At 34.7% G+C, this 27,945-nt stretch overlaps 1 protein-coding gene across 1 annotated transcript; it reads left to right on the forward strand.

Moving 5' to 3' along the window:
* Positions 1–132: 132 nt before the first annotated feature.
* LOC139132038 (glutaredoxin domain-containing cysteine-rich protein CG12206-like) lies at positions 133–27,945 on the forward strand. The gene is made up of 4 exons (XM_070698417.1): positions 133–699; positions 4,596–4,832; positions 22,394–22,459; positions 22,846–27,945. The coding sequence occupies exons 1-4, from the start codon at positions 286–288 to the stop codon at positions 23,026–23,028; spliced, it is 900 nt and encodes a 299-aa protein (XP_070554518.1). The 5' UTR covers positions 133–285; the 3' UTR covers positions 23,029–27,945.

A 27,945-nucleotide genomic window follows, 5' to 3' on the forward strand; every position in this document is an offset into this window, starting at 1 on the left:
CTCAAAAATTACGAATATATTATCTGATTATAGGCGCCCGCACCGCGACCGTACCCGGATCTGCGACAAAGCAATTGGGGAGGGGCCTCTCGATCTCTATTGACAGATAATGAATATTCATGAAGCACTGTCGCTTCCGTCAACTAGAAATTCAGTACTGAGTCACCTTTGCAGCTGTCAACTGGTCGATAAGCGGCACATCGGCTCCACCCGTACCCGCCCGCACTCGCCTTAACCTCATTAATAGACATTGATGTATATATCACACCGAGCTTATTTTTAACCATGGCAAGCACAAAACGTCACGTTTTCGCGAATAATTTGTTCAGTAATCGGAAGAGCTTCAAAGTGAGGGCACTGCAAGCGGAGTTCCAAGATATGAAACCCTCCAGCAAAGAAAAACAAACCATGCCTGTGATCGCGGAAGATGGACTTGTCAATGGCGTAAACGGGCATGCCGAGAAACTCAGGATACCGGCAAAATATCCCAAGAAGGTTTATTTTGTCACAGAAAACGATTGCAGCCGAGACGAGGACGAAAACAAGAGTCTACGGTACGTTGGCAGACGAGGACTGCAGTCGACGCAAGCCGAAGAAGATATTATCAGCATTAACGGTACTGTCCGAGGGGTGAAAAATCGTGTCCGAGCCGGAGTCACACAGTTTGAATTTAGGCCATTACTTAGTACTTCGTCGAGGGTAAGTGGTTTCTAGGAATATTTACTCACCACATGCACTCATACTCGAGAAATTGTACAGCGTAGTCGACCGAACCGTTAAAAAGGCTAGGCGCACAGTGTCGGCAACGAGTAAATTTTACCACATTTCACTAAGGTCAAATTTTCCTGAGAATGTAAAAATTTGCACAACGGAGCTGAGATGTCCCTTTAATTTGTCTCTTGACATTCTTTATTGACGGCTTGGCGCAAACGTTCAAATTTAATTTGGTCGCAAAAATTTATCAAGAGACGATATCACTAAAGCATGGACACACATATCTGCGTGTAAACACCGCCATCGGTATCGTGGTATGTTGTGACCGTTGCATGGATGAACGTCTGCCAGGTTCAATTATCTGGTTCACCAACAGGTCTCACAATACCCATTGTTATCTTTCTTTGTGTACACAGGTAAGTCAGACTATTGTTTTGGCGGTTGGCCAAAGCCTGTTATTTCGGATAGGCTATCTTACAAAAGAGAAAAAAGCAAAGGGAGAAAGAGGCGTGACAATTACATTTTTCTTCGCGATAATCATTGAGGCAACTGGCGTGACCACTTGCACTTCTGGTACTGCGGTATAAAACTTGTAACACTAACACTGCGAATAGCAATATCAAGTCATAGTCCCTCAATACTGCGATCAAGTTCAGTGACCAAAATGATTTTTACTTAGAGGCAAATCCGACCATCACACTGAACACCTTATAATATAATACCTCAGTATTTCATGAACATTAACATGTAGGGGTAATGTAATCATTATATAATGAATCCGGATATGCGAAATACCACTTGTTGTAGTAGTGAAGTTGTAGATAGGGCCTACAGGCCCAGTCTAAAATTCTAGGAATGATTAACGATGGTATAATAAAATTTCCAATATTCTTTGAATTACGATATCTCCCATCCTTCCAAATCGTGATCTTCTGATTTGGCTGTATGTCATTTTTATCTTCCCGTTGCATTTGAATTATGTCACCAAGGGAATCATTTTTACATCATGATAGTTCCTTGATTGGCCTTATAATATCAACAATGTGCAGTGAACTGGCTCACTGTTATGGTTTAATTTGTATCTCATACAGTAGCTTCCGAAATTGTGGTCCACTGCATACAGTATAGCTAGCTGATAGTTCCGCTGAATGGAAAGGACATCCGGTCTTTGCTCAATGATACTTTTCTGACGCCGTGACGCGCCTCTACTGTATTCCGTGTTGATGTACTTGAAAACTGGGCGTAGTCTGCCGATACATCTCTCGCTATATATATATTCATTAGATCTTTGTTCAAGTGCTATTTTTTGACGTGAAATTCCATTGAGATTAAATTCCTGAGAGTCAATGGTCGACCTTGCCCGGTGTACGCCCTGGTGTCTCACACAATGACACAAACCAGTACTTTATAATTAAATTCTAATACTTTCTCATTAAAGTTTCTTCTCAATACCTCCAAGCGAATCTACATTCATTCCACCATGTTCATTTTTTTAAGAAAAACCTTTAGAAGCACAGAAATTTTGTTTTTCTGTTTTGTTTTTTTTGGTTTTGTTTTTGTTTTTGTATTAATCATTTTAATGTTCAATTCTTACATAACTGAATAACTCAAAACATTGAGATTTTGGACTCGATATAGTTTGACAACCTCACAGAGTGGTCATCTAATCTGGTTGGTGGTGTTGTCTATGTTGATATTCATTTATAAAATTGGAAAGAAAAAACTAATCTTTTGTTGCTGTCATTACAAACATATTGATGTCATTGAATATTGAGCCGCCATGGCTAAAAATGCCAGGTGAGAGAGTTTGAATAGAGCTGAACATTGCAGTGTCTTCATATATTATGAACTTGGAAGGGTAAAATGTTCAACTCCATCTGCAATACCTGCCTTTTACATACATGTAACACCCATGGAAGCCTGTTATGGTTTTCCTGTACATGTATTCACAAGAGCGACATGAATATGGGTGAAGCAGCAGCAACAACACATTAGTTTCTTTTCTTCAATTTTTTGAGCAAATAACATAAACCAGAACATCACCCAGATGACAAAGTTCCCTGTACACATGTATTACAATCAGAGTACAACATTCTGTGCAACCCTTGAATTTGATGAGCCTGCAAAATCCATTTTCAGCTGAAAGATTTACTTCGCACCTGTAATGATCCCACATCATTCATTGAAATTTAGAAGGCAGCAAACTGCCTACAGTGGTTTTTATCATTTAAGTTGATTTCTGTATGCTTTCCTTCATGTCATAATTGCTCTACGAGTATGCACAGCAGGATGGCCCTTGTGTATAGCAATGCTGACCTGTGTATGGTTCTTGGAGTATATTCAATTGGTTTTGACCAATTATCAATTCATTTATTTTTACCTGGGCGTTTTCTCATGGTTGAATTGAAAAGCACTTTGTACACTCTGAGTGTAGCATCAAATAATAGAAGCAAACCAAGTGTTTGATCAAGGCATTGATTTTATTGTATTTGGACACACCCAAAAGACATACTCTGCACCTATCAAGGTGAAAACCTTGCTCAGGTTGGACCCAGTGAGTCAGTGTAAGCTGGTTAAATCTGCCTTCCTCTGCAGTGCAGTAGCTGGATACCACACTGGCATGCTTGTTCACCAACTTTCCAAATCACACGGGCTTTAAATTGTAATCCCCGTCTCATGAGGTAATTGACGGAAATTGAATTGTATGTTCAGTCATGAATATGTAGGAGGTCATTGCCAGGTGGGCTACAGGGCAAAGGTCAAATGAGGTTCTTCTAAGAATTTTTATGAGACATTGCCAGTACCTTACCATCATCCTTTGAAAAAGTGTTAGCTGCATGGATAATCATAAAATGCCACAAGTATTCTTAGTTGCCAACGGTTTCTATAAAGGTCTACATTATTTGTGAACAATCAACTCACATGAATTACTTTTACAACAATCCTATGAAAGTCACTTTTTTCTTGCCACCTTTCATCAGGTCTGATGTTTGTAGCTCATGAATGGGCAAATGCCAATTTTTGATATATTGAGTGTATCACCTAGGCAGCTGCAGCAAACCCTCAAAACAAATATGAGTGATGTTAAAGCGATGTACTTTACACCAGAAATGACTTTCATGTGATGAAGGATAAACCAGAGAAATTTCTAGAAATTCTCATGTTGTCACAAGGAGTAATGATAAATTTCCAAAGACTTGCAGACATATTCAAATATCAATTTCAAAGCTAGAATCGACACTTTAGCTGCTGGTCATAAATACCTTCGTAAACCACAGATAGTACTGTCCATGCTTAAACTTATAAGTTATAAACACCAGCCCAAGTAGTGAATTCATATCACTGCATGGCAAAAATAAATTAGCACATCTATTCATCTTGTAGTGTATCTAAGATTGTACAAATTTTTTAAGCCAAATCGTACAGCTTCTACATTAGGTCATGTTGTTAGGTCATTGATATCTGAAAATCTGTACATTAAATATTTGTTTTTTAGGCCTGTCATGTCCATGGTAAACAAATTCTTCATAGAGATGTAGAATTCCATTTCTATTTGAATATACACTACATGTGTACATATTGACACAGTAAAAATAGAACTGCAATTATAATCCAAATTATCTACCATTTCAGCACCTTTTACAGGATAATATCCGATCGGTAAAACAAACATGCAAATTTATTCACATAATAGTAAAAAAATATTCTACTTAATTTTGCAAAAAGTTTCGTTGTTCACCAACAGCAAAAGAAATTGCCAAGGGAAAACACTTACACAAATTCCGTATTTTGTAGGGGAAGTTGTTGACCTGTCACAGTTTGTTGCGACAAAACATGTTATTAATGTTCATATTAATATAATTCTCTTCTCTCTTTGGCAGAATGCAAGGAAAGAAGAAATTGGTAAAATAATCATTTACACAACGAGTATGAGTATTATCAGAGGTACCTATGAAAAATGCCAATTTGTAAAGAAACTCTTCCAAAACCACAGAGTGAAATTTGAAGAAAGAGATATTTACTTGAACAAACACAACCAGAAAGATTTACAAGAGAGGCTTGGTAAAGACGCTCCTTTGACAGTACCTCAAGTTGTTATAGATGGTGAAATATTAGGGGTAAGTTTCCTCTGTTACTTAAAAAAAAGGAATTTTAAGAACTTGCAATGAATTTTCAAAAACAATTTTGTGTATGATGGTGTTAGCAGTTAGATAATATTGCCAGGTGATGGACAATTGTGTATGATACATACAATGATAGCCAGTTGTTGCATACACATAGTGTCATATGCTTGTTGATCTTGAGTGTTTGCTCAGAAACTGTATGCCAATGGCGTACAAGCACACCAAACATACTGAGCTCTGCAATCCATCACAATATAGGGAGCTTGGAATCCAGTAATCTCTTCAGTACTCCTTTCACAAAGTCATTGAAACAGCCAGGGTGATCGGTTTAGTTCCCCTTTGAATGGCAATTAAGTGAATGCCAAGATCAGAAAGGAGAAACTTTGTTGGAAAAAGATTTGATCAGAAATTAAAAATAGAGTCGAAATCATTTGTAAACAGGAAATTTAAAATTGCCTTCGTTAATAAGTTTCTGTGTAACAAGACTGTACTTTATGTTGAATGGATCAAATTGTCAACAATAACATGTGGTTGACAGGCACTTAAGTTGTCAACAAATAGTCTGTAAAGCGATACAAGCTGACCAGTGTTAATAATAACATGCAAAATGTCTGCTGAAGTAAAACGCTGGAATTGTTCCAATATCCATCGATGTAGGCATCTTGATTATAGCACTGTATTGGCAATAAAGTCTCTCTTATGTTTCCAAGGTAGTCTTACAGATCATGTATATGATACATCTTTTATAAGTGGGGTTTTTACCACTATGAGGACTGAGGGCTTTGAATTTCACTGGCCAGCTTGTCAACATGCATTATCTTCCCCCAAGAGACATTTCACACATTCTGTATGTTTGTAATGGCCCCTAGTGGTCCTAAACATCAAAGTTAATACCTATTATCTGATCAAATAGCAACCACTGGAACTTTTCATCTCAAATCACAAACATGTACTTCCAACTGTCAACAAAGACAGTAATGCTATATTAGTTTAAACAGTAAAGTGGCATTGGAGTACATCATATGATACTGATTGGAAGTTTACCCATTCCTATATATGAACAGTCTGTGATTGATCTTGAATCTTCTCAGATATTATCTTGTAAATAGCTCTCATTACAGGAACTTAGGATAACAAGAGTGATCCTGTGATAGATAAAATCAGCATACACCTTTAGCAAATAGAATTTAACGTTATGAAAAATAGATAAATCTCTCTTGAATTATGCATGTTGATTTAAGAAAACTTAGTATGACGTTGTGGAAAAATACATGCTACAGCCATCAGGTTATTTTTGTATTTCGTTATAAGTTAATTCACAGTCACTCAATGGAGAGATGAAAGGTATTATTGCAATGGTGGAAATTTGCGATTTTGTGAAAACCATAGTCTAAAAGTTGTTGTTCTCATACCTTTACATTAAGAGATCAAAACATGTCAATTCCTTATCACCTGAAAGTGTAGTATTATGAGAAACGGAAATTGGTGCGAGCAATTTGTTGTAGATGTTCATCTACGTCACAGAAATTTGATACAAGTGAAGAAATAAGTAATTTGTGAGCAGATCATCGTCATCGTGATGTGCAAAGACAGGAAGTGGATGTTTAAACGACTTTTCATCATCAATAATGATAATTGCGTGACGTATATAGTCAGTACTACATGCTGAGTCAGTGATAACAGTATTGCTAAATTTGGCTTTTAGAACATCCAAAATCATGTCAGTAAAAAATTAGATTATTACTTGACTAATCATGATGGAAATTGACTAAATTTTAATTTACAATATAAGAATTACTGTCTGCATGTAGCATGGAGGTTCTAAGCTGTATCTGTAAAATTTTTGTAATCTCCATAGCAACTGAATTGTTGCAAGAGGTGGAAAGAATCATGAAATTGTGTTCTGTTATCTAATTGGTGTGTATACCAAACAGTCATGCTGTAGTGAATATACTTTTTGTTTTGCATTGGAGGGAACTGTTATGCCTCACTTCTTACATAAATTCACTTCCCGTTTTTTTCCTGGGGGAGATCTAAGCAAAATGTTTGTGACTTAATTTTAGTCTCTGTGTAGGATACTGTTATTGGTATTCCCAAGTTTTATGTGATGTTAGTTCCAGGAATCAGAAATACATACTCCACTTCATAAAAATTATTTTTTGGAAATTGAATGGGATTTTTTGAGCGTTAACCCAGTTTGTCAGTATTTTTTGACATAATTAGTTTTGCATTTATATCCAGCAGATCGAGCTGCAGTTTCTTTCTGGATATCATTTTGGTTGTTTTCAATAAACAGTAAATAAGTAAATTAAGCAGATAATAAAATGAAATTGAAAGATAAAAAAAATAATAAGGAAATGTACAAATGAACAGACCTAAAATTATCACAAGTAGGTGTATTATGGATATGTTACATTTTTCTAGGGTGACATGCATCTGAATATTTTTAGAAATGTATGACATTTTCCCCTGCAGTTTATCCTGTCATATTAACATTTATGCATGTACCATTGACATGTATTCCAGGCCAAGGTTATCAAATAATAGTTCCCATGGTAACTGAGTTTATTCTGTGTATTCACTCTACGGATCCAGATTGGTTGTCTGTCTTTGTATTAAAGTATTTGACATTGTGTCACTGTTTTTTTATTTGAAAATATTCCGTACAAGTGATCATTGAAAATTTAATTATACATCAATCAGAAATATTTTTAAGGCACCAAAATTAATAAATAATCAATGTTCTTCTCAGAGGCATGGAAAAATCCATGCTAGTTATATGCCTTGGCAAACAAATGAATGTTTTATTTATGTGTGAAGCTGTTCTGGGTGTATGCTTGCCCAATGTCACATGGTAAGGAATTCATATAATATATGTATATCTGAAATCTGTGTATAGGCCTATATATAAATTTTATTCACTGTTCATGAAGTGAATAGAACACGCTGTTAAACTTTCATCAAAGTAATTTCATTTGTTTCTTTAGGAATAGTATTATATTGGATTTGGAAGTTTCGTTCTAGCGGTGTATTTTTTAACATGTATCCATCGAGAAAATGTTTCTTTTGTGCAGTGTATGTATGTGTGTGATGGTCCAATAATATTAAAAGGGAATAAATTTATTATCCTGACATTATTTTATCATTTAACAACAAGAACAGGTGCCAATTTAATGTACCATTGGTTAAAATTAATATAAACCCATACTTTATATTTCAGAATCTATAAGTATAAATGGAATAATTATGAGGTTGCTAACTTGAATTTTCTCCTCAGTTTTTCTTGCATGTATACAATATGTATAATTAAGATACTGCTCAACACAAATTACTATCAATGCTGACTAAATTAATAAGATTTTACGGTTTTCTGGCACAATGCCATTGCTATGGCAACTGCAAAACATGCATCATTGGGCCACTTTCTGCGGTTTCTTGTGTGTTCAATAAACCAACAGCTGACAAAATACATCATATCACACCAAATGGCAATTTCTTTGAAGTAATGAGTGAAATTGGTAGATTACATGTATGATTATAAAAACATAGTGCCTTTTTATTAATTCAGAGTCAGAGCTTCAATCCAAAGCAATATGTATAGGGAGAAAATTATCTGAATCATTCATCGGAAATCTTACCACAACTTGCAATCTCCTTCAAATAATTTTAAGTGGAATTTAAGTGCTGCGAAGAGAAATTGAATGCTAGCCATCTACTCTGTTCAAATGAAAATGCATTTCTCATTTAGACATCATTAGTTGCTGTTAGTTTATATCTACAATCGAAGTGATTGAGTTGCCACAGTCAACTTTCCTTCTCCAATGAAAATGGTCTAAATTACACATCATTTATTGCTATAATTTTATATCTACAATCAAATGTGGTTCAGTGGCAACACTTACATCTTAAATCCCATCAATACATTAATCTTTACCAGCACTTTCAATATGTAGGAAGGTTTTGTAGTGCTGTATAAAGATTTTTTCATCTCATTCGTCCTCTGTGAAATAAGAAACAGAAAAAAATTATACAGAACTGTACCTATATCATAATTGTCTAAATGAGTTCTGTTTCACATGTATCCCATATGTGTGCATGTATATGTTGATAGATTTCATGACATATACCAGATGGCCATTTTTCAATGAAATGAAATGAAAAATACACTTTTTTGTCATGTGTCATTTTTTAACAAAAAAACACAACATAGTAAATGATAAAAATAATTCGTTAATGTCAGCGTAACAGTTACACTCAATGACACTAACAGTCAGAAGTGTGTGTGATGAAGTCAGTTTCTAACCTTAATAGTTGCCATGATATTTAATGTTTTGATACCACTAGTTTCTTGCCTTGATATTGTTGCTAGGGTATTCAAGTGTTTACCAACAGGTAGTGAACTCTAGTAATCCACAGTACAAGACACAGATAGTGCAAGATAACATGCTACTTAATCAATCTCACCAAACACATGCAGCTGTTATCTTGGCAAGTTGCATATTTTATCATATTCATTGGTGAATGTTTCATCTAAAAGTAAATTACACAGAGATCACAGTGACTGTAATGTTAAATCAAAATTGCACAACAGTCAAGGTATAATATGAAGCCCTTTAGTACATATTATTGCCTGAATACATCAAGAGCAAGGAACAATTTGCCCGATGCCATGCCAGTAAGGCAAATTGTCACCTGTTGCGAGGGCACATAAACCCATGTACTCAGTCAATAATAATTTTATTGCATGCCTTTACACTGTTAACTCTATATTACATTTAGTTTCATATTGACCAACATCAAACAGATTTTAACGAAATCAAAATAGCAGTACGCGCATGGATATTTTACATTTTAAGTGTTGCGTCTACCTTGATGTCAGAAACGTCCTGGGCTTCACCGGCCGGGTAATTATTGAAACCAGTCAGTAATCGTTCACACGGCCTGCTAACTCCCTGGATATTTCTATTCAAATCAATGCACTGATTTGCACTCACATTGAGGCATGTAATAATGGTAGATACAACTACATATAGACATGTTTCTTAAAAGCTATATCTAAATGGAGTTGATCCACACTGGAAGATACAAAAAATGTAAAGTTTGCCAAATTTGTCCTGGTAGAAAGTCTTCCATTTGTTCACCTAAACCATTCTGTTTGACTGGCCATTGTAAAGAATATCAAGAGATGACTGTAGTGAACCTGTGAGAGCTGATTGACCTCTGACCTTTGACAAGAGTAGCCGGTTTCAGGTCAGTGTGATAAAAGGTATACCTGAAGTATTTGCTGTGAGTCATGAGTGCTAGCCTATGGTATGTTGATTGTTTTACTGAGCGTTCACCATTGTTAAGCTGTCAATGACATCATTTACCTTGTAAATTTGTTATGTAGATACTTTGTACAGCCACAACAGGGCTATTTGTACAGCATTCTATTCATTAAAGAAATATTGATGTATCTTAATTTTCTCAGCTTTTTTTCTTCATACCTGTTTTCTTGATTTTTATGAACACTTCAGATGACTACAGTGTCTGATATTTGCAGTGAGCAAGACTAGAAAACTGAAGAACTGTACCTGCTTTGTGCAGTCTACCAAAGTTCAAGTGCTGAAACGGCCATAACTCAATAAAATCAAATTTAATTTGGTCTCATGAGTGCAGTACGTTATCTTGGTATCCTGACAATTTTCAAGTTCCTCTTCCTTTGTGCTTTTGAAATGAAAACTTGGGTATGGCTACAGAAAATCTGACACAGACCAACAGAGAAACCAATTATGGGAACACTCTGGTAATTTAGAAAATGAAAAAATAATGAGTCACATTTAAATCAGTTTAAAGATAATAGAATGCAAAAAGAAAATACAAAAAACTGAGCAAAATAAGGACAGTACTAGTATTTCACTTTAGGTCAGATATGATTTTGCAGTAAGTTTTGGAGAAGTTGAAATTTGCAACTACCTACACAGAGGACATGTTTAAATGACAGATTAATTGGGATACTTCTAAATGGAAATTTTGTTTTATTTGTGTTCATTTTAAAATCGTTATAAGCACTATGTTGAAACAAGAACAAGTCTTTTTAACAGTGGCTCATTCATGACATTAGGAACTGCTTCTAGTACTTCAAATCGGGAATTTGAGGAACCCACTCCCAGCAAATTGACAAAGTTGTAAACTTCAAGTATCACAAATCATATAAAATCCTGACAATAATAGAAACAAAGTGTCCATTGAGAGGAAACAATTTCAGGTATACAGTTTCAAAACCCAGTTCATTCATTGACCCAAATTGTATACAAGCATTGATAATGCTTTTCTTCCATCTCATTCCTTAAGCAATTGTATGGCAGGTATGCTTGTTAAAGAAATACTAGTCTGTTAGGTCTGCTGTACAATTGAAAATGACTAATTACAAGGTCTGTGGAAACCACATTTCACCACGCAAGAATTTACTATATAGTGCAGCAAAATTTGTCAATTGAATTTGTGGTAACCTACATGTACCTTTTATATAGTGGGTCAGTGATTTTTTCAGCTAAAATTTCATAGGTTGGAGCAATAAATGCAATACTAGTATTGACATTTCAAATTTCATATGTTAGCGTACTATTTTGGTGTTCAAATTTCTCTCATGAAAGAACTAATAAAGCTTCGTATAATCTATGCAAAATGACTGCTAAAGCAAACAAGGTGAATTTTTCTGTAGATTGTAAAGTCAGACACCATTAAGGTGACAAAAGAGGACAACAATAACATTGTAATCATTTAATATATATAGGATCCGATGATGGACTTCCTGAATATATCACAACATAGAAAATAATGGTAATTATCAAACCAGTATAATTTACTACACAGTATATATTTCACATTGAACAAAATCAGTGATTGCACAAGTCTTTGTCCCCTCTGTCACAGAAAGAATTTATCCGTGAACAGAACATAGTCTTTGCTCTGTCTGCCATGGAATCAAATCAGAATCCCCTGTCTGCCACAGCAGGAATTTATACGTTAACAGAACCTCAGGCATAACACTCTCTGTGTGTCCCCATGGAAACAAATTTGAATTAATCATTCTAAACTAATGCTTACAATTTTCAAGGCAATTGAAGTTTGACCTTGTCAGGTTAGCACGGTCAATAATCTGATGTGAATGAGCTAATTAAAGAATCCTAATGATCCAGAGATTAAATATATTAATGTGCCTGTAATTCATCATTAGATTTGAATTAAATACATGTAAATATGTGCCCTGTAAGCTGAATAAGTACATGTAGATATGTACCCTCAAGCTGAATAATTATGTATAGATGATTGTGTTAATAATAGTTTCATTGTCACTGCACATTGTCAGAACAGAATAGCTTTGTCGTGAAAGGTCATGTTATGATCCCAATACCCTTGAGGATTTCACCTTGCAAGTTAGCTTCTTTTTTCATACCTTAACATTTTAGAAACTGACATTGAACATGTTGAGAGAAGGCCATAGAGTCTGTCGAATTTCATATGTTATATCAATTCAAATTCTGTCCACTTCATCTATATTGTGCCCTTGTCCAACCAAACCATACATATAAGTTTGGTGACCTTGAGCAAGAAAAAAGGTCTATTAGCCAACAAATGAATGTGTTGAATGTTCATGGTAACTTAATAGTAACATTTGTTTGACTGGGACAGAATACAAACACTAGACTTACATATTTATATATGCACATTTCCATCACTTTGTGTCCACAGTCCTGTCTTGTGATAGAATCATTGACATAAACATAACATGATATGACACTCTGTCATGTAACTATAAATCATCTCTCCTTATTCATTGCTAAATTACACTCACACAAACCCCATAACAGATAACTACAAAACCAAGTTTCTGGTGATCATTGTTATTACAAAAACTCCCTCAATTGCCACCGAATGCATTCATGAATTTAACATTCCTGGCACGATTCAATTTAAGAATTCAGAACATCTTCAGGCTTAACTTCAGTATTTTACGTCTCAAAGAGTTTGATTGTGACATTAAAGGGACAAGCTGAACAGTGAAATACTGTGTTGGAGAGTAAAATAAACATTGACAGTAAAAGGGAGAGTATATACACATGCTGCCTCCTACATGTTCTTGGCTCTGTATATTTTTAACATGTCATTAGGGTTTTAGTCATAAAAAAACATATTTGCATCAAAAAAATTATGTCAGCAGGATGTTGCTGTGTCTGTCTTAAATATTCATGTTACAATAATACTATTATCAAAAAGTTGAGTGTTGAGAAAATTTTACTTCCAAGGTGTATTTTTCCCTACATTTTCCCTACAGCTAGGAAAGTAAATTATAAATAACTCAATTCAAAATAGGGCCAAAGTAATTACATTCTTTGTTTTTCGTTCTTTTGCACTGGGATTTTTGAGATTTTCATGAACAAAAACAAAATTTAACTGTTTTAATAAGACTTTAAACACGTAGCCTTCTTGCCACAAATCTCTGTTCACAAATGTTGTAATACATTCTTAAAATCCGGTAATCCCATTTGGATCAATCACCTGTGCCAATCACTTTGTAAAAGCTCTATTCCAGATAGATTGCTCCTTGCACTAGATTTTTGGTAGTTTTCATAAAAAAAATCTTGTTTATTTTAATAAGGCTTAACGTGTAGCTATCTTCCCATGAATATTTATTCAAATTTTTTAAAATTTTACAATAAACACCTGCCTGCTTGCAGAATGTCACATCGTAGTGTGAAATCATAGAGGTGAAAAAGAAGTTTCTATTTTGATTCTTGAATAAGGCACTCATGAAATTACATGGAAATAATCAAGTGAAATATAAGACTTGCCTGAATGGTGAAATTTTGTCGGTATCTTTTTCAAGTACTTGTCTATTCAGCCTACCTTTCATAATTTTGAGTGGATGCAAAACAAAGAATTGGATTACTCTGGCCTAGCTGTAAAAGGACCATTTAGTCTCAGGAGGAGATCTGCAACGGAAGCTGTTGATTGTAATTGAGTTATAGTTGAAGTAGGAGATGATTTCTGACTTACACTAGTCAGCTTACATGTACATGTACTTCACTCACATATCACATACAATATCTCCACCCATGTTCTCAGCCTGCTGTTATGTAGGGATGCTGTGACCTTAAGTGACCTGCATGAGAGAAACCAGATGTGCTGTGACTGATGTTCATCAGTGACAATAGCAGCAAGATAAATGCAGGATGATTCCCTTTTGTGGTTACCGTGGAAGGAAATATACTTGTACTAAGCATTTATGGATCATCTGCTCTGGCAAAGTCCATAGGTCTTCTGCTCTTGTGAATTGATATAGCTAATCATTGTTTGCTTATGGAAATTCAATTTGCCCTTTACCAGAATGTATTGTAAACACTGTCAGAACTCAACTTTAAAATGACTTGGAGTCTCTTGTAATGAGACTTGTCAGTCCCCTGTTAAATAAATAAAAAATAAAATGCTTCACTGACCGATCAAAACACAAAGTGTTTGTAGAAAATGTAAGACAATACAAATTTGTTTTCCTAATTCAGTAATGATGACAGTATTAATGCAACAATGATTTCAGTCCAAATCTGTTCAGCATTTAGTTTCATCATTCAGTGAAGTTTCAGTGAACTCTGCCACGGCTGCATTTACAGCTGTAGTTGTATTTTAGTTGGCCAGGCAGAATATGATATGGGTGGAGTACCATAATAAATTGCCTATGTAATCTACACTGTGTGTTACTGTAATGTAAACAGTGGCTTTGGCCTACTGTGCACTCTAAGATGATGTTTAATAGACTTCACGTAAATAAGTCTTCAATGAGAGGTGATTTTACCAACGGTTGAATGAAATGATATGGGCCTCCATTGCACATTTTGTAAAAATGTCATTTATAATCAGATCATGAATTATTTATTTCATAAACATACCCTAGGATTTTAATTGTGTTTTATGAGAGACCTCCGGAGACCGATGCCTATCAGCCAGCGTCTTATTTAGTCTGGACAAACCAATGTTGTGTAACAATTTACATTGCAATTATTTCATGCTGTGTAATGAAGATGTAAATTTGGCATTAATTGTGATACACAAACATCCTGAAATACAAACCTGTGTTTTACTCTAGAGTCAAAAACACAGAATGTGTTTACATTCTCTTGTGGTGTTTTTAGCAATGTGAACTACATTGAATTGATGAAATGAGCTTGAGTGCCCTGAGCCAAGCTTGAGGTCAAAGGTCAGCTACCCCATGTGGAGGCATTGTAATTTGTCAAAAAGCTTAACTACTCAGCCTGACAGTAGGAGTGATGATATCACTCTTATTTATACAGTAGTTTGAATTTCTATTTGTTTAAAGTCTTTTTAGCACATTGCATTGATGATAATGGTTGAAAGTTGAGCTAGGCACCATTACAGTAAACACAGTAATGTTCACTTTTTAATCAACTTTATTTCCTTGTGCTGCTTATCGTTTCCTTGTTTACCCTAAAACTTTTCTTTGACACTTGGATAATGTAAGGTCAGCATTCCAAGGTCTGAAAGCAAAGAGTACTGGACAGTGCTCCCCTTTGAGTAATTGGCGTCCTCTAATATTGCTAACTTTCCCGTGGAATTCCAGATAGCAAACACTCCATTTGTGGAAAATAGTGAGAAAAAGTTTTTTTTTTCTCATTGTTTTCCTTAGACAAGAACAAGCAAGAAGAACAATTTACAAAGGGTTGTTTTGTCATTTAGTTTACATTTGGTTGTCTGAGTTTTGGAGCCAAACATAATTTAGCTATAGACTCATTTGTTTGCAAGACCATTACTGAAGCATCTCACTTCTACTGTCTGTGATTTGACTTAAAATGTACACAGACTGAACTGCGTCTCAGAATAACATATTGCCCATTGGTTTTGGCGTGTTATAAATTTTTTGATTGATTGATTTATTGATTGATTTTCTAATTTGGGGTCACCGTGGACTGCGTATCTCCTGCATGTGTTGATGAGTTTAACAGTATTTCCTTCATTGGAAAGGGAAACATTGAAGAGACTTGTTTCAGGGTGATTTCATTAATATCAAGCTGAATTATTAATTTGTTTTCATGTATGAATGCATGTAGTCTTCAACCGTCAACAAAAGGAGCACATAAAATTTGCCATCAATGAAAATTGTTTTCCAACAAACCATACTGAATTTACTTTGTCAGGTAGGGTATATTTCCACAGCAAACAGCAGCAATTTGTGTCCACATCATCAGTTACAAAGCGACACGCCATGACATGTTACCATAGCAACCAAACATCAAATATTATGTTCTGAGTACAAAAAATCTATTTTATATATATAACTTGTCATACAGTTTGTCAAGTGGCCAGGCAGCAATATAAATATTGATCAACGTATCAAGATCAACTTATTATAGATCAGTGTAGAGATCAAAACAAGAGAGTTATTTATGAATTGTAAAAATAACGAAATGTAAACTAATTTTAGCAAGACCATGCACATATGGTTAGGGTAAATATCGCATAATTTTTCATTTTGCAGGGCAGTGTATTTTTCCTTTTTTGTTCCTGAATGAAAACTAACACAGGATATTAATTATACCGTGACTCGTGATCAGTGAATGAGAGCCGTTGGAAAGGCAGGTAGCCTTACTTGATAATATTTATGAGCAGTTATTATCCAAATGATGACCTTGGCCGTATCCAAGGACAACCACTGAAACTGTTCATAATTTTAGTTCATTATCATGGAGGCACCAATCAATTTATTGTAGTCCTACTCCATATAGGATTTAACATATGGAGAGACTGTGCTAAACAGTCATTTAGTATACATGGAGAGACAGTCGAGTAAACTTTGGGAACTTAGCAATTGCAACTACATGGACAACATACATGTGCACAGAATTAAAGAACATCACTGCCAGGTGTTTTCTGAAAGTGTCCACATTATTCATTGACTGTAACAATACTGTCTGTTGAATTTCAACATACACCAATGATTGCTGACATGCAGAATACCTCCATGCAGTCGCACAATTTTTTTACAGTTTTGAGAAATAATTCAGCCAGGGTCTAAATGTATGGAACTCATTGCCAGAATATGTAAAACAGGCCAAAACTTTTAGACATTTTAAAACCTCTTACAGAGATTCTTGTGTATAGTTGACAACATGGTGCTATTGTATTTAATGACAGTTTTGTAATTTTTTATGGTTTGTTTTTGTGATTTGTCTGTACATGTATATTGACTAGAGTGTATGTTGTTTTTATTGTGTGAGGACCTCAATGGAAAGAAGCCGACCAATCTAGTTTGCTAGGCTTATTGAGATACCCTGAATAAAGATGTTTTATAATAATAATAATTAAAAAGTTAGAGATATTTTAATATCTTACAATCACCCAAGTTGAGTGCAAATTACCCTGCCAAAAGCTCAATTTCAAAACAGAACAATAAATTGCCTAGTATCTTCTAAAATTACTCTGCAATAACATGCAAATCCTGTTCACTGCCCAACACACCCACACACACATACTAGCTTTCTCACATATACCTGCTTGCTTTATGAAAATGTATAAGATCCATTATTTTATTATCAACATGCTTAACATTTACTTATTCAAAAACTTGAATTTCATCAAAAATTCTGAATGATCGTATTTTAATGTCTTAATTAAGATCTCTCAGCGTTATCAGCTTGTGTTGATTGAAATTTACCTGTTCCGTTCAGTATTGGTTTTGATTAAATGAGCTGTTGACTTCCTAGATACATTGTGAAATATTATGAAGACTTCAGTGTTTTATCACTATTGTCATTATTGCACTATTGCAAATATTTTTATGAGCTATGCCTAGCCTGCCAAACCCAGGAGTGGAATTAGTACCACAATGGGATGACGCCCAATCATTGCCACTTCCTGATATACATACATAGCCAATGATTTCATCCCCATGGGATTTGAAAATGGATGTGTTGACAAAATGTCAAATACAGATGCATTATACCATAATAATTCATTTTGTATGAGACAAGTTCAGCACAAAGTACTTCCTGTTTTATTTCCTGTACATCCTTCCTTCCGATTCTCACTCTAATCTAGATCTGTTGTGCTTTTATAATTCAAGCAGATTATTTCTGCAGCTGCAAATTTTTACATATAAAACTTTAAGTTTAAACAAAATACTTACACTGGTAGTAAAAAATTAAGAAAAGCACATTTTACAAACTGCTCAGTGTTTATTCAGCTCAACACACAAACCTTAGACAAGCTTGCTCGATGAAATAAAGATTAATCTTGATATTCTTAATAATGATTTTGACTGATGATCAATATTTATGAAAATTCTATCAATTTAATGATTGGGCTTTGAAAATGGATGTGTTGACAAAATCTCAAATACAGATTCATTATACCATAATTCACTTTGTATGAGACAAGTTTAGCACAAAGTACTTTGAAAATTCCATCAATTTAATGATGATCCCTATCAATTTATTTTTGAAATGTACATATCATACCAGTATATTCATGGCCCAAATACAGCGATCTGATTGGTCAAGACGCAGAAAGAACATGGTATATTTGCGATATACCACAGCTGACAAACACACAAGCTCTCGGCAAGAGCAAAAATCCTTTTTTTGACGTTATTGCCAGAATTTCAATATTCTTTTATGATATAATAGCAATAAATCACACCCAGCGATGGTATACACTCAAGTGTCTCTAGTCTCTGGCATTAATGTGTTGAATACTATGTACATGCCACGTATGTGTTCTGCTGGACAGTGTCTACAAAGTGTGTTCAATGTGTCAAAGAGCTGAGGCTTAAGAATTGAGTCACCTGCTGTACAGCAAACACAAGCAAAGTAGTTGATGTGAAATTTAGTTTGTAAAGTCACAGGGGTGAAGAGTAGAGTGTACGTGCTTGTTGGAACTTCTCTATACTCTATATATATATATATAACAACAGCTAGCTGTTAGCTTGTCTGGCATGTCAGCTTTGCCTGTGGCTAAATCCATACATATCCCCAAAGGTAGTAATTAGATAGAGGCACGTGTGTCATTGAAAACACTTCAAAGTTCCTGGTTCAACTTTCACAGTCTAATTAAAAAAGCTTTCTGGCATTCAAATCCTGTAAAAGCACCTGGAAAATTAAAGTTCACTGAAATCCAGACATGTCTAGCCATGCATGGACCCTAGTTTGTGGTCTTGCTAAATACACACATGAACAAATTCAAGAAATCATAACTGTTTTTAAAGTAATTTAGCCTGCTTTGCAGCTAAACTTATGGTTGTGTTCATTGTATGTTGATGTTTTCCACATTGAATTTTAAACACTTGCAAAGTAGAGATTCAAACACCATATGAATGCACTGTAATTCTTAATGACAACACTGACCTTGTTAGTGCTTAATGCTACAGATTTTACTACAGACCATCCTGTAGAAATACCGGAAGAAACATGGAAAACAGTGGTTGACTATACCAAGAAGTAAAATTAGAATAATATTTTCTTCCTAGCTACCATTTGCCTTAGCAAATCAGGTGTGACAAAACTGGCAGTTGACGGTGCAGGACAATAACACTGTGGACATGCTGTGCCTATAATGATCATTATTGTTACTTAAGGGTTTTATCAACTCTGCTTAAGATGGTGAATTGTCAGATTGCAATGTGCTGAAATGTGCTGTTGCTACCAGGCAACTAGTCAATTCAAAAAGCTGTACGTAGCTTATAATGTCACTAGCAGCCTGTCAAAACCCTACACAGAACAATGTCAAGAAAAATCCATGTCAATATCACATCCTATCATAAAGAGTATTTCATGAATTTGGATAAGTACAAAAGAGTACCAGTGTTGTTGAAAAATACCAATTATGTTTTTTTTTATTGCGATATTTAATTTGTTTTTATGATGTGCGGGATTTTGAGTGGGAAATCATGAAGCATACATGTAGATATAGCTGTCATTTCTTTAAAAGAGGGAGTACATGCATGGACACTTTGAGATGTTTTCAAAATTATTAATTTTGTCCATGACCAGCATTTCAGTCTCCTTGAAATGACAGCTGTAACTTGACTGTTTGTAGAATGTCAGTTACTTGTACGTACTCTAATCACATTTGAAAGCCCAGTATTCAACAAACATTGGCACACTATAAGTGTGTAAATAATGTCTGATTTTACAGTTGACAACTCAATTTTAGTCTGAACTAGATTTTTCAGCAATAACATTGGATATACGTGATGCATTATAATACACATCACCAAGGCTAATTTATGACTAATACTTTTAACATACTTTTAGGAAGGATAATATGAGAATTTGTTTTACAAGAAGAAAAATGGTGCTTTTGTCCTTTTCATCAGACTGTAAATTTGGCATAGAATTATTGCTAAAAACTGACTTTTGAGGACATGATACAATCAGTCTAGCATGTACATGAGTGTTTCTAATTCAACTATACCCAACGTTTGGTTATTTTTATGCATTGTAACATACACACCTACTGGTGTGTATCAAATAGAACAATCAATACACAATTGAGTTTGTTGAAATCAGTATGCGGATACATTTATCAAGATATCGTTTCCTGGTTCATGTCAGGTTCCTGCCTGCATGACAATACACTCAGTAATTTAACAAGGTGGTTTTTAGACAGCCATACTATGTGATACACACTCAAAGGATCACCTCCCAACCTTACTCTGACAAGTCATCCTTCATGATTATTTCCTCAATTATTCAAGCCTACATGAAATAATTTGTAAAATGTTTGATTCAATTTTAGGGCCCTGTCACACCTTGATGAGTTAGCCAGTGTATGCAGACATATCAAAATTTCTCTAAAACACTGGATAACGATGTATTTTCCAATTTTGGGTGTATACATAGTGCATTCATAACGTAGACAATTATCTTTACACATTTCGACGCATTTTGACTTATGGGTAACTTACAAGTAATGCATGTGTGTCAATGAGTGCAGTTACCCTACAATACATGGCCCGCATGTGCTGGACGTATGAGCCACACTCTATATGTTGAAAAGTTATGCATGCACAAAAATACCATGATCGTGCTTCAGAGACTTATACAAAGCTTATAATTACCCGTAACATATTCGACATACGCCAGCGTATTCGCCAAATTTTTCATACGTTGACATACGCTGGCTAAATCATCAAGGTGTGACAGGGCCGTTAGAGTTTGAAATTTCAGTATTGTAACTGGCCAGCAGCTATTTTCCCCAGACTTGATGGACATGCAGTGCTGTGCTGCAGTATTCTATACTGTTCTGTCTTGGAGCATTTGGTGGTAAACTTCGAATTTGATGATTTTTTATCAAATAAATGATAGAAGACGAGCTAATTTGTACAGTATTTGTCTCTAACATTTGTCAGGAATAATTTACAGCAATACCTATCATAATATTGAAACAAAATTAGAATGAAAAGGAGAATCCAATGGGTTAGCAACATTACTAAGTTTATGAGTTTTGTCTTATAGCAACTTGTCTGAGTTGTAGCAAGAATGAATTTTTATGTGATGCTTAAAAAAGAAAAGTGACAAAAAAGAGCTACAATACAGTTATACTATAGAAAGCAAGGACCCAGAATTTGACAGTGAAAATTGCCTGCAATGCACTGTTAATAATCTGATTTTGAGTGCTTTTGACTTTTTTGTTGGTGAGCATTTTATCCCCTGATCTCTAGTCTTATCAAATGACTGTCAAGTGTTCAGCTAAATATTACTGAAGAGGTTCAAAAATTCCTAAATTCCTCTGTTGTTTCATTAGACAGCTTGCATTAATCACATGATGGTTGACAAATTCTTTAGCATCCAAGAAGAAATTTTGAAGTATTCTATGCAGGTGTTGGGGAAGAAGGATGTTTATTCACGTGTTTTGTTGCAAGTCATATCTTCTGTTTCAAGTTGTTATTGCGAGGTAAAACAGGTCAAACTGTCACTCCATGCTAAATCATATAAATGACTCCCTGTCTGAGTTCATTCCCATTTGGTTCACAACGCTTATATGGAGGGATGATGATCTGCTTTCATGATGTACAAATGTGGACTGTGAGGGCAGTATCACATGCCTACCTGTTGCACCCAGTTGCTGATGACAAGCAATGTGACGATATGACAAAAAGAATTTCTTGTTTCTTGTAGAGTAGATGTTTCATATCTTGAAACGGGTGTGGTTGATAAATTTCTGCATGAATGACAATGTGACCATCACCGGTGTCTCAGAGGCAGCTGATGTAATAAAATGTTTAATTCAAGTATTTACTTTGTGAATACCATGACAGTAGTTACAACATGTAGACGCTATTCAAAGGTCATTGAGTGATTGGTACACTGTATTTGATGGTTCAAAGTTAGCATGGATGCATTCTTATCTTAGTAATTGGTACACAGTGCATGGTTCTAGATAACATTGGGTGTGTCCTAATACCACAAACAGAATGATTCTGTTTGTGGTCTTGTGGAGCCAAGCATTATTCCCTGTAAATTGTATATCAGTCTAACCCTTGTGTCTTCTTTGATTATTTGCAGGATTTAGAAAAATTGGAACATTTAAACGAGTCTGGGGAACTTAGAGGAATCCTGAGCAGGTTTGAGGTAATTATGTCACACTGTGATTGTTTATTGATGTCAAATATGTTGAAAATAAAAAAAATGTCTTGTCATGTAAAACATAATTTGTTCATTTAGATGTGTTGAATTGCCCTTTGCAAAGACTACAGCAACAATAATGTTTCTTATATTTAAATTTCGATCACAAAATAGTAATTTGGTGATAGGTGTAGCTTCCCTTATATTTTCAGCACCTGCAGTTTGTGGAAAAAATCACTTGAAGGGAAGCACTTTCATCAGTATTCTGTTTAATGTGACCACTCCTTCTAGTTTTGTATTTTGAATGTATCAAATATTACCAGTAAAAGCTGTTATAGATTGTTATTCATAATCATTTGATCACATCCAGCTTGTGTTTTCCTCTCTTTCAGAAATGTGTTCCAACATCTCAGTGTGAGGTATGTGGAGGATTCCGTATGGTGCCGTGTGTCTCATGCAATGGAAGTAAAAAATCATCCCATAGAAATAACTTTACCTATGATTTCCAAGCATTGAAATGTATATCATGCGATGAGAACGGTCTCCAAGCATGTCCTGAATGTGGAGAAGACTAAAAAATCAACATTTAATCCTGTTTTAGAAAATTAAAAAACCTGCCATTTTTTTAGTACTTGCGGAGTTGGAGAAGAAACTTCCCAGAATTCCAAGGAGACAGCTACTATCATTCCATGCTACCTGCGATGTGCCAGTCCATCAGACCAATGTATCCGGGAAGATGCTAAACAAACCGATAAGTTTGCACATCTCAGAGAAGACATGTTTTTAAGTCCATATACAGCATTTGACTGGCACATATCCCTGTCAGCTGAATTATTCACAAGGTTGAAATCTAAAACAAGATATTTCAAAGTGTCATAGCAGTGCTGCTAATACATTTTTACTGGCCACATGTTTTCCTCAGTCTTAATAGCAGCTGCCCAGACATCCGCATATATGTATATCAGTTTTCAACACAAATACGTGTTGAAAGATGGGTTCAAATTACCTTAGTTGCCTTTTTTTTAATTTTAAGATCACCAGTATTTGATAAATGTAAGCAGCACCTTAAATACATGAATTTAACCATGATCTACTTTCATCATGGTTGCCAGGCCAATTTGTATCCAGTTTTTGTTTTTTGTTTGACAAGATAAATAAGAAATGTTGGCCAATAATCTTGAAATAAGCATTAACCTTGAAAATGACCTGTAACAGTGAAGGGAGTAATTTACAGTCAAAAGGCTTGTACAAAACAGATTCACCCTCATTGTCTGAAAACAATGAAAGATTATTTTTTTCCAGTTGAAAGTTGTTTTATAACCATAATTGTGAAGTACCAATGATTCTGTGAACTCCCACAGAGCAAATTAACTGTGACTGAGTTTTTCCTTGAGAACTATTAATGTTTTTTATTTCTCAGTGATATTTTCTAACATTGTTTGGCCCAGCATATTTTTTAACATTGCTTGGCCCAGCATTTTCCTAAATCAATCAGAGGCTTTCAAAATGATCATTCACAGTGTTTACTTTGTTTCCCTTTTCATCACTTCATTGCAATATTCTACATCATGTCCAAACAGGGGAAGCAACATCAGTACTATACCCACTGGAGGTTTGGCCCCTTTTTGATTACAGATTTGGAACAAACCTATTGTTTTGAAAAAAAGTATACTTGGATAAGTGTATTTATGAGTAGGGATGACAGGATACAGTACATGTCTGGCGTATGGATTTTGTCATATATCCGGATGTCACTGTTATCAGTTGATGGTCTCCCAGCCTGGTCTCCAACTCTGATCTCGCTGCAATTCTACAGTCTCAGCATTATAAACCATTGCACAATCGAGTATGACATTGGTGTTCTGTAGTGTCTGCCAAACATTTCTATAAAGGTCATGTTAGTATAGACACTTTATGCAATAAGATTATTCAGAAAATATGTATATTATTTAACAGATGTACATAGACAGATCTGAGACTATATTTGAACTTTGTGTTCCAGTTTCTTTTTTGATTTGTGATGATTTTGAACATCATGTAAGTACTTGAATGAAAATAGATAAGAAATTAAATTTTATTTTAATTACACAGAAATTTCTTCCAAGAGAGTGTTGTTTAAGTTATATGTTACAGAGTTTTATAATGTTAAAAGCCCTAGTAATGTTAACTTTTGATGATAATTTCACCATTTTTATTTTGAATGTGAACCATAATTCCTTGTTCTTCTCCCCAAAGAATGTTGATGTACACAGTATCCAGCTTGTCAACTAAGCCCCTATGGTTGTAAACTGAATTGTTGTTGTTGAAAATTGACTTCTGGTCTGGACTAGAATTCAAATGTAAACAATAAAAATGCATTTTACACATTTGAATGATAAGTTGACAAGCTAAATAGTGGGTGTTTCAACATTCTTTGGGGAGTAGAATAAGAAATTCTAATTGATTTATAAAATAAAAATAATGAAAAAATCATCGAAAGTTAGCATTACTGGGGCTGTAATCATATTACATCCAGTGTACAAAGAAATGGAAGTGTGAAAACTGTTGATCTGTATTTACCATGCATTGAATCAGTCTCTCTCTAATTTACTACCTGTCAATATTGGATTATTTGAATTATCTGTTAGATTATTTACCGTACAGACACATATTACAGGATTTTTAAAAACATTACTAGGAATACTAACAATTTACAAAAGAAGCTCTTTCAACCTAACCTATCAGCATATTGAAGTCTTACATTAAAACAATGTTGCCAGTTTTTCAAGCTGAACATTCTTCTCTTCAGGGACAAATTGAAGGTCACCAGTGTTTAGATATGTAGACTAGTATACATTTACATCTCTTTATCTAGTGCACTATATATGTACATTTACTGTCCTTTTTCTCAGCTATCACATTTTGTAGTCACTGGTTATCACCGTGACTTAATATTCAGGTTATACATCTCATTTGCTGATGCTTTTTCTGTATGCTTAGTATAGATAGCTATAGTTCCAATTTTCAATGTGTGCTTAAAGATAATTTGCATCTTATGAAATCCTCAGCCTGGTATTTAAGCAATATTTAGAGCTGGCCTAATCGTGAGAGTTATCAACAAATTTGTTGGTTTAAACACAGTCCCTCTATATAAATCAGTGTTCAACTTTACAGCCACAGGATGTCATAGGTCAAAGTATGCTTCGTGATAAGTAGCTTTCTCTCCCAGTGATTGTCCTTTTCTAGATTGTGCTGCCAAGCACAATAAATCTTCAGGCCAAATATTTTACACTATTACACCAATTTAAAAGTAGCAGCAATAAATATAATTTGAATTTTTATTTTGTTTGAAAGTTACAACTTTCTAAAAGAATGAAAAGAATAAACACTTTTTACACAAGATTTCCCTAAAATTTTCTGTATACCTTCAGACTTTTCCCCTGGTATTATTAAAATACACCAGTGTGAACTCTGAATAACAGTAAAGCCATTGCCGTTATGAAATCTTTATACTGCTAATGAAATTCCACTTGTAAAGTTCCTGTTAAAGCCCCATTAGCTTTATCTTTGAGCATATTTTTAAATGTTAGATGGTTTGAAAACTAAAGTAACTTATGTTTGACCATAGAGTGTTGTTCAAACATTGCTGACAAATGTACTACCTAGATTTTAACAGCTGTTAACCTGTTCACCCCGATCCCCTGTAAAGAGGTCAATACTCACCATTGATAACAATGAGTTTGGGCCAACCATGGTGGTGAAAGGGTTAAAATAATTTTCAACTCACAAGTCCAACCAAATTTGCCTCCAAGGATTGAAATGGTGACATTGTCAAAGACACTGGCTTAAAGATGGGAATCAGAAACACCTTTCCAAAGATTTGGTTGTATATTTGGGGTTAGCAAAAAGCTAAAATATGTAACAAGGGCTTTTGTTTGAGTTTGATTCTACTGTTTGTGCAAACCAAGAACTCTGTCACCTCCAAATGATTGACTAACTCCTCCTATTTAACCTCACACATGAATAAAATCCATCAAGGAACTGTGTCAGAATGTAAGATGACAATGTTGTGTAGTCGCCTTTAACCCTTTCATTTGCAAACTTTGTTCCTGGCCTGTCCAATACAATTTTCAGTAAGGGTCTAGCTTTACCTGACTCTGGAAGTGAAAGGTACGATAGACTGGTTGTCAACATTTGAGAGCAATTCTGACATGAGAAATAACTCATCTTATTTTCATCTCACTTATATTTATAAACTTCATCCTGTATGATTTTCAGTTTCTGAACAAAGTCAAGTTCTTCTTCCAGACTTTGTTTCTTCTAATGGTAAATGCGTGTACGGAAAGTATGAAATGAAAATTTGTCTATAAGTAATTTATGCAGATGTTATACAAGTTAAATTTATTTAGAATTTATATGAAGAGATGATTTGTAATGTAAACCAGAGTTGTATTGGTTTGTTTTCAGTGTTAATGGTACTGTAGAGATGTATGTGTACATAGTACAGATTCTCTTCTGCCTCTGCTACATGAACTAAATTATTCATACTTTAACAACACAACACAGCTTTATATTGGTTTTGCTCTGCCATACAACAGCCATAGGTATGTGTGTTGAAATTTATGTGATGGTTTTCAAACATGAACATGACAGACAATTATATCCATATTTAGAGACTCTGTCAGCCAATGGAGAGCTGGTTCAGCAGAAAGCAAAATGTATCAACCAATAGCAGTAGTTCTTGCAGTGGCAGTTAGGCTTACAAGATTGAGTCGGTCACCGTGTAGCATTCTTAACCATTTGCAGGTGTATCATGAGAAACTCATATAATATTATGTAAACTACTGGCTGTATGACAGGTTGTAAGACCTTTACGATCTGTGTTTAGTGTGTCACTGCACTGACACATGTATCATTGTGTGAATGATAATCTATAACCAAAGCTTATTCAAGTTTTTTTTTGTACTTTGTTTACAGCTTTTCACTTGTAATCTTTGTCATATCCTGTCATGCACACACATTCTTTTTTCTGTCCCTCTACTTCTAATCGGAATTTTCTGCAAAACCACTACTTTCCTTGTTCCAGACATTGTATTTCTAATATATTTGCTATGTCAACCATACCGGGGGACATCACATTATCACTGCTGTGTTGTCTCAGTGAAGAGACTTACCAATATTCCATATCATAGTTTTAATAGCAACTGTTTTTCAGCTATCATTATCAGTTGACAGAATCAAAATTTGAAAGACATGATACTTAGAGAACAACTCATCAAGTTTCTCCAGTAACAAATGTTTTTAAAACCTTTGTGAGTAATGATTTAACAGATATAGAAATACATGTTCATTTTAATTTTCTTTGTCATTAGCAGTCTATTTCAATGTCTATTTAGTCTTACCATCTTATTCTTCCATGAGTCGTTACTTTGACATGTGTATCGATTGTCTTGAAACTTTCTTAATATAACAAGAACAATAAAAACCCCTTTCATTGTTTTTGATGAATGGTA

This window comes from Ptychodera flava, chromosome 4, assembly GCF_041260155.1.
Source record: "Ptychodera flava strain L36383 chromosome 4, AS_Pfla_20210202, whole genome shotgun sequence".
NCBI classification, from domain to species: domain Eukaryota; kingdom Metazoa; phylum Hemichordata; class Enteropneusta; family Ptychoderidae; genus Ptychodera; species Ptychodera flava.

Excerpts from the sequence above, each read along its gene's own strand:
- LOC139132038 (XM_070698417.1), top strand. The coding sequence starts at position 286 with ATGGCAAGCACAAAACGTCACGTTTTCGCGAATAATTTGTTCAGTAAT. Across the intron at positions 700-4,595 it reads TACTTAGTACTTCGTCGAGG|AATGCAAGGAAAGAAGAAAT; the intron begins GTAAGTGGTTTC and ends TCTCTTTGGCAG. Across the intron at positions 4,833-22,393 it reads TAGATGGTGAAATATTAGGG|GATTTAGAAAAATTGGAACA; the intron begins GTAAGTTTCCTC and ends GATTATTTGCAG.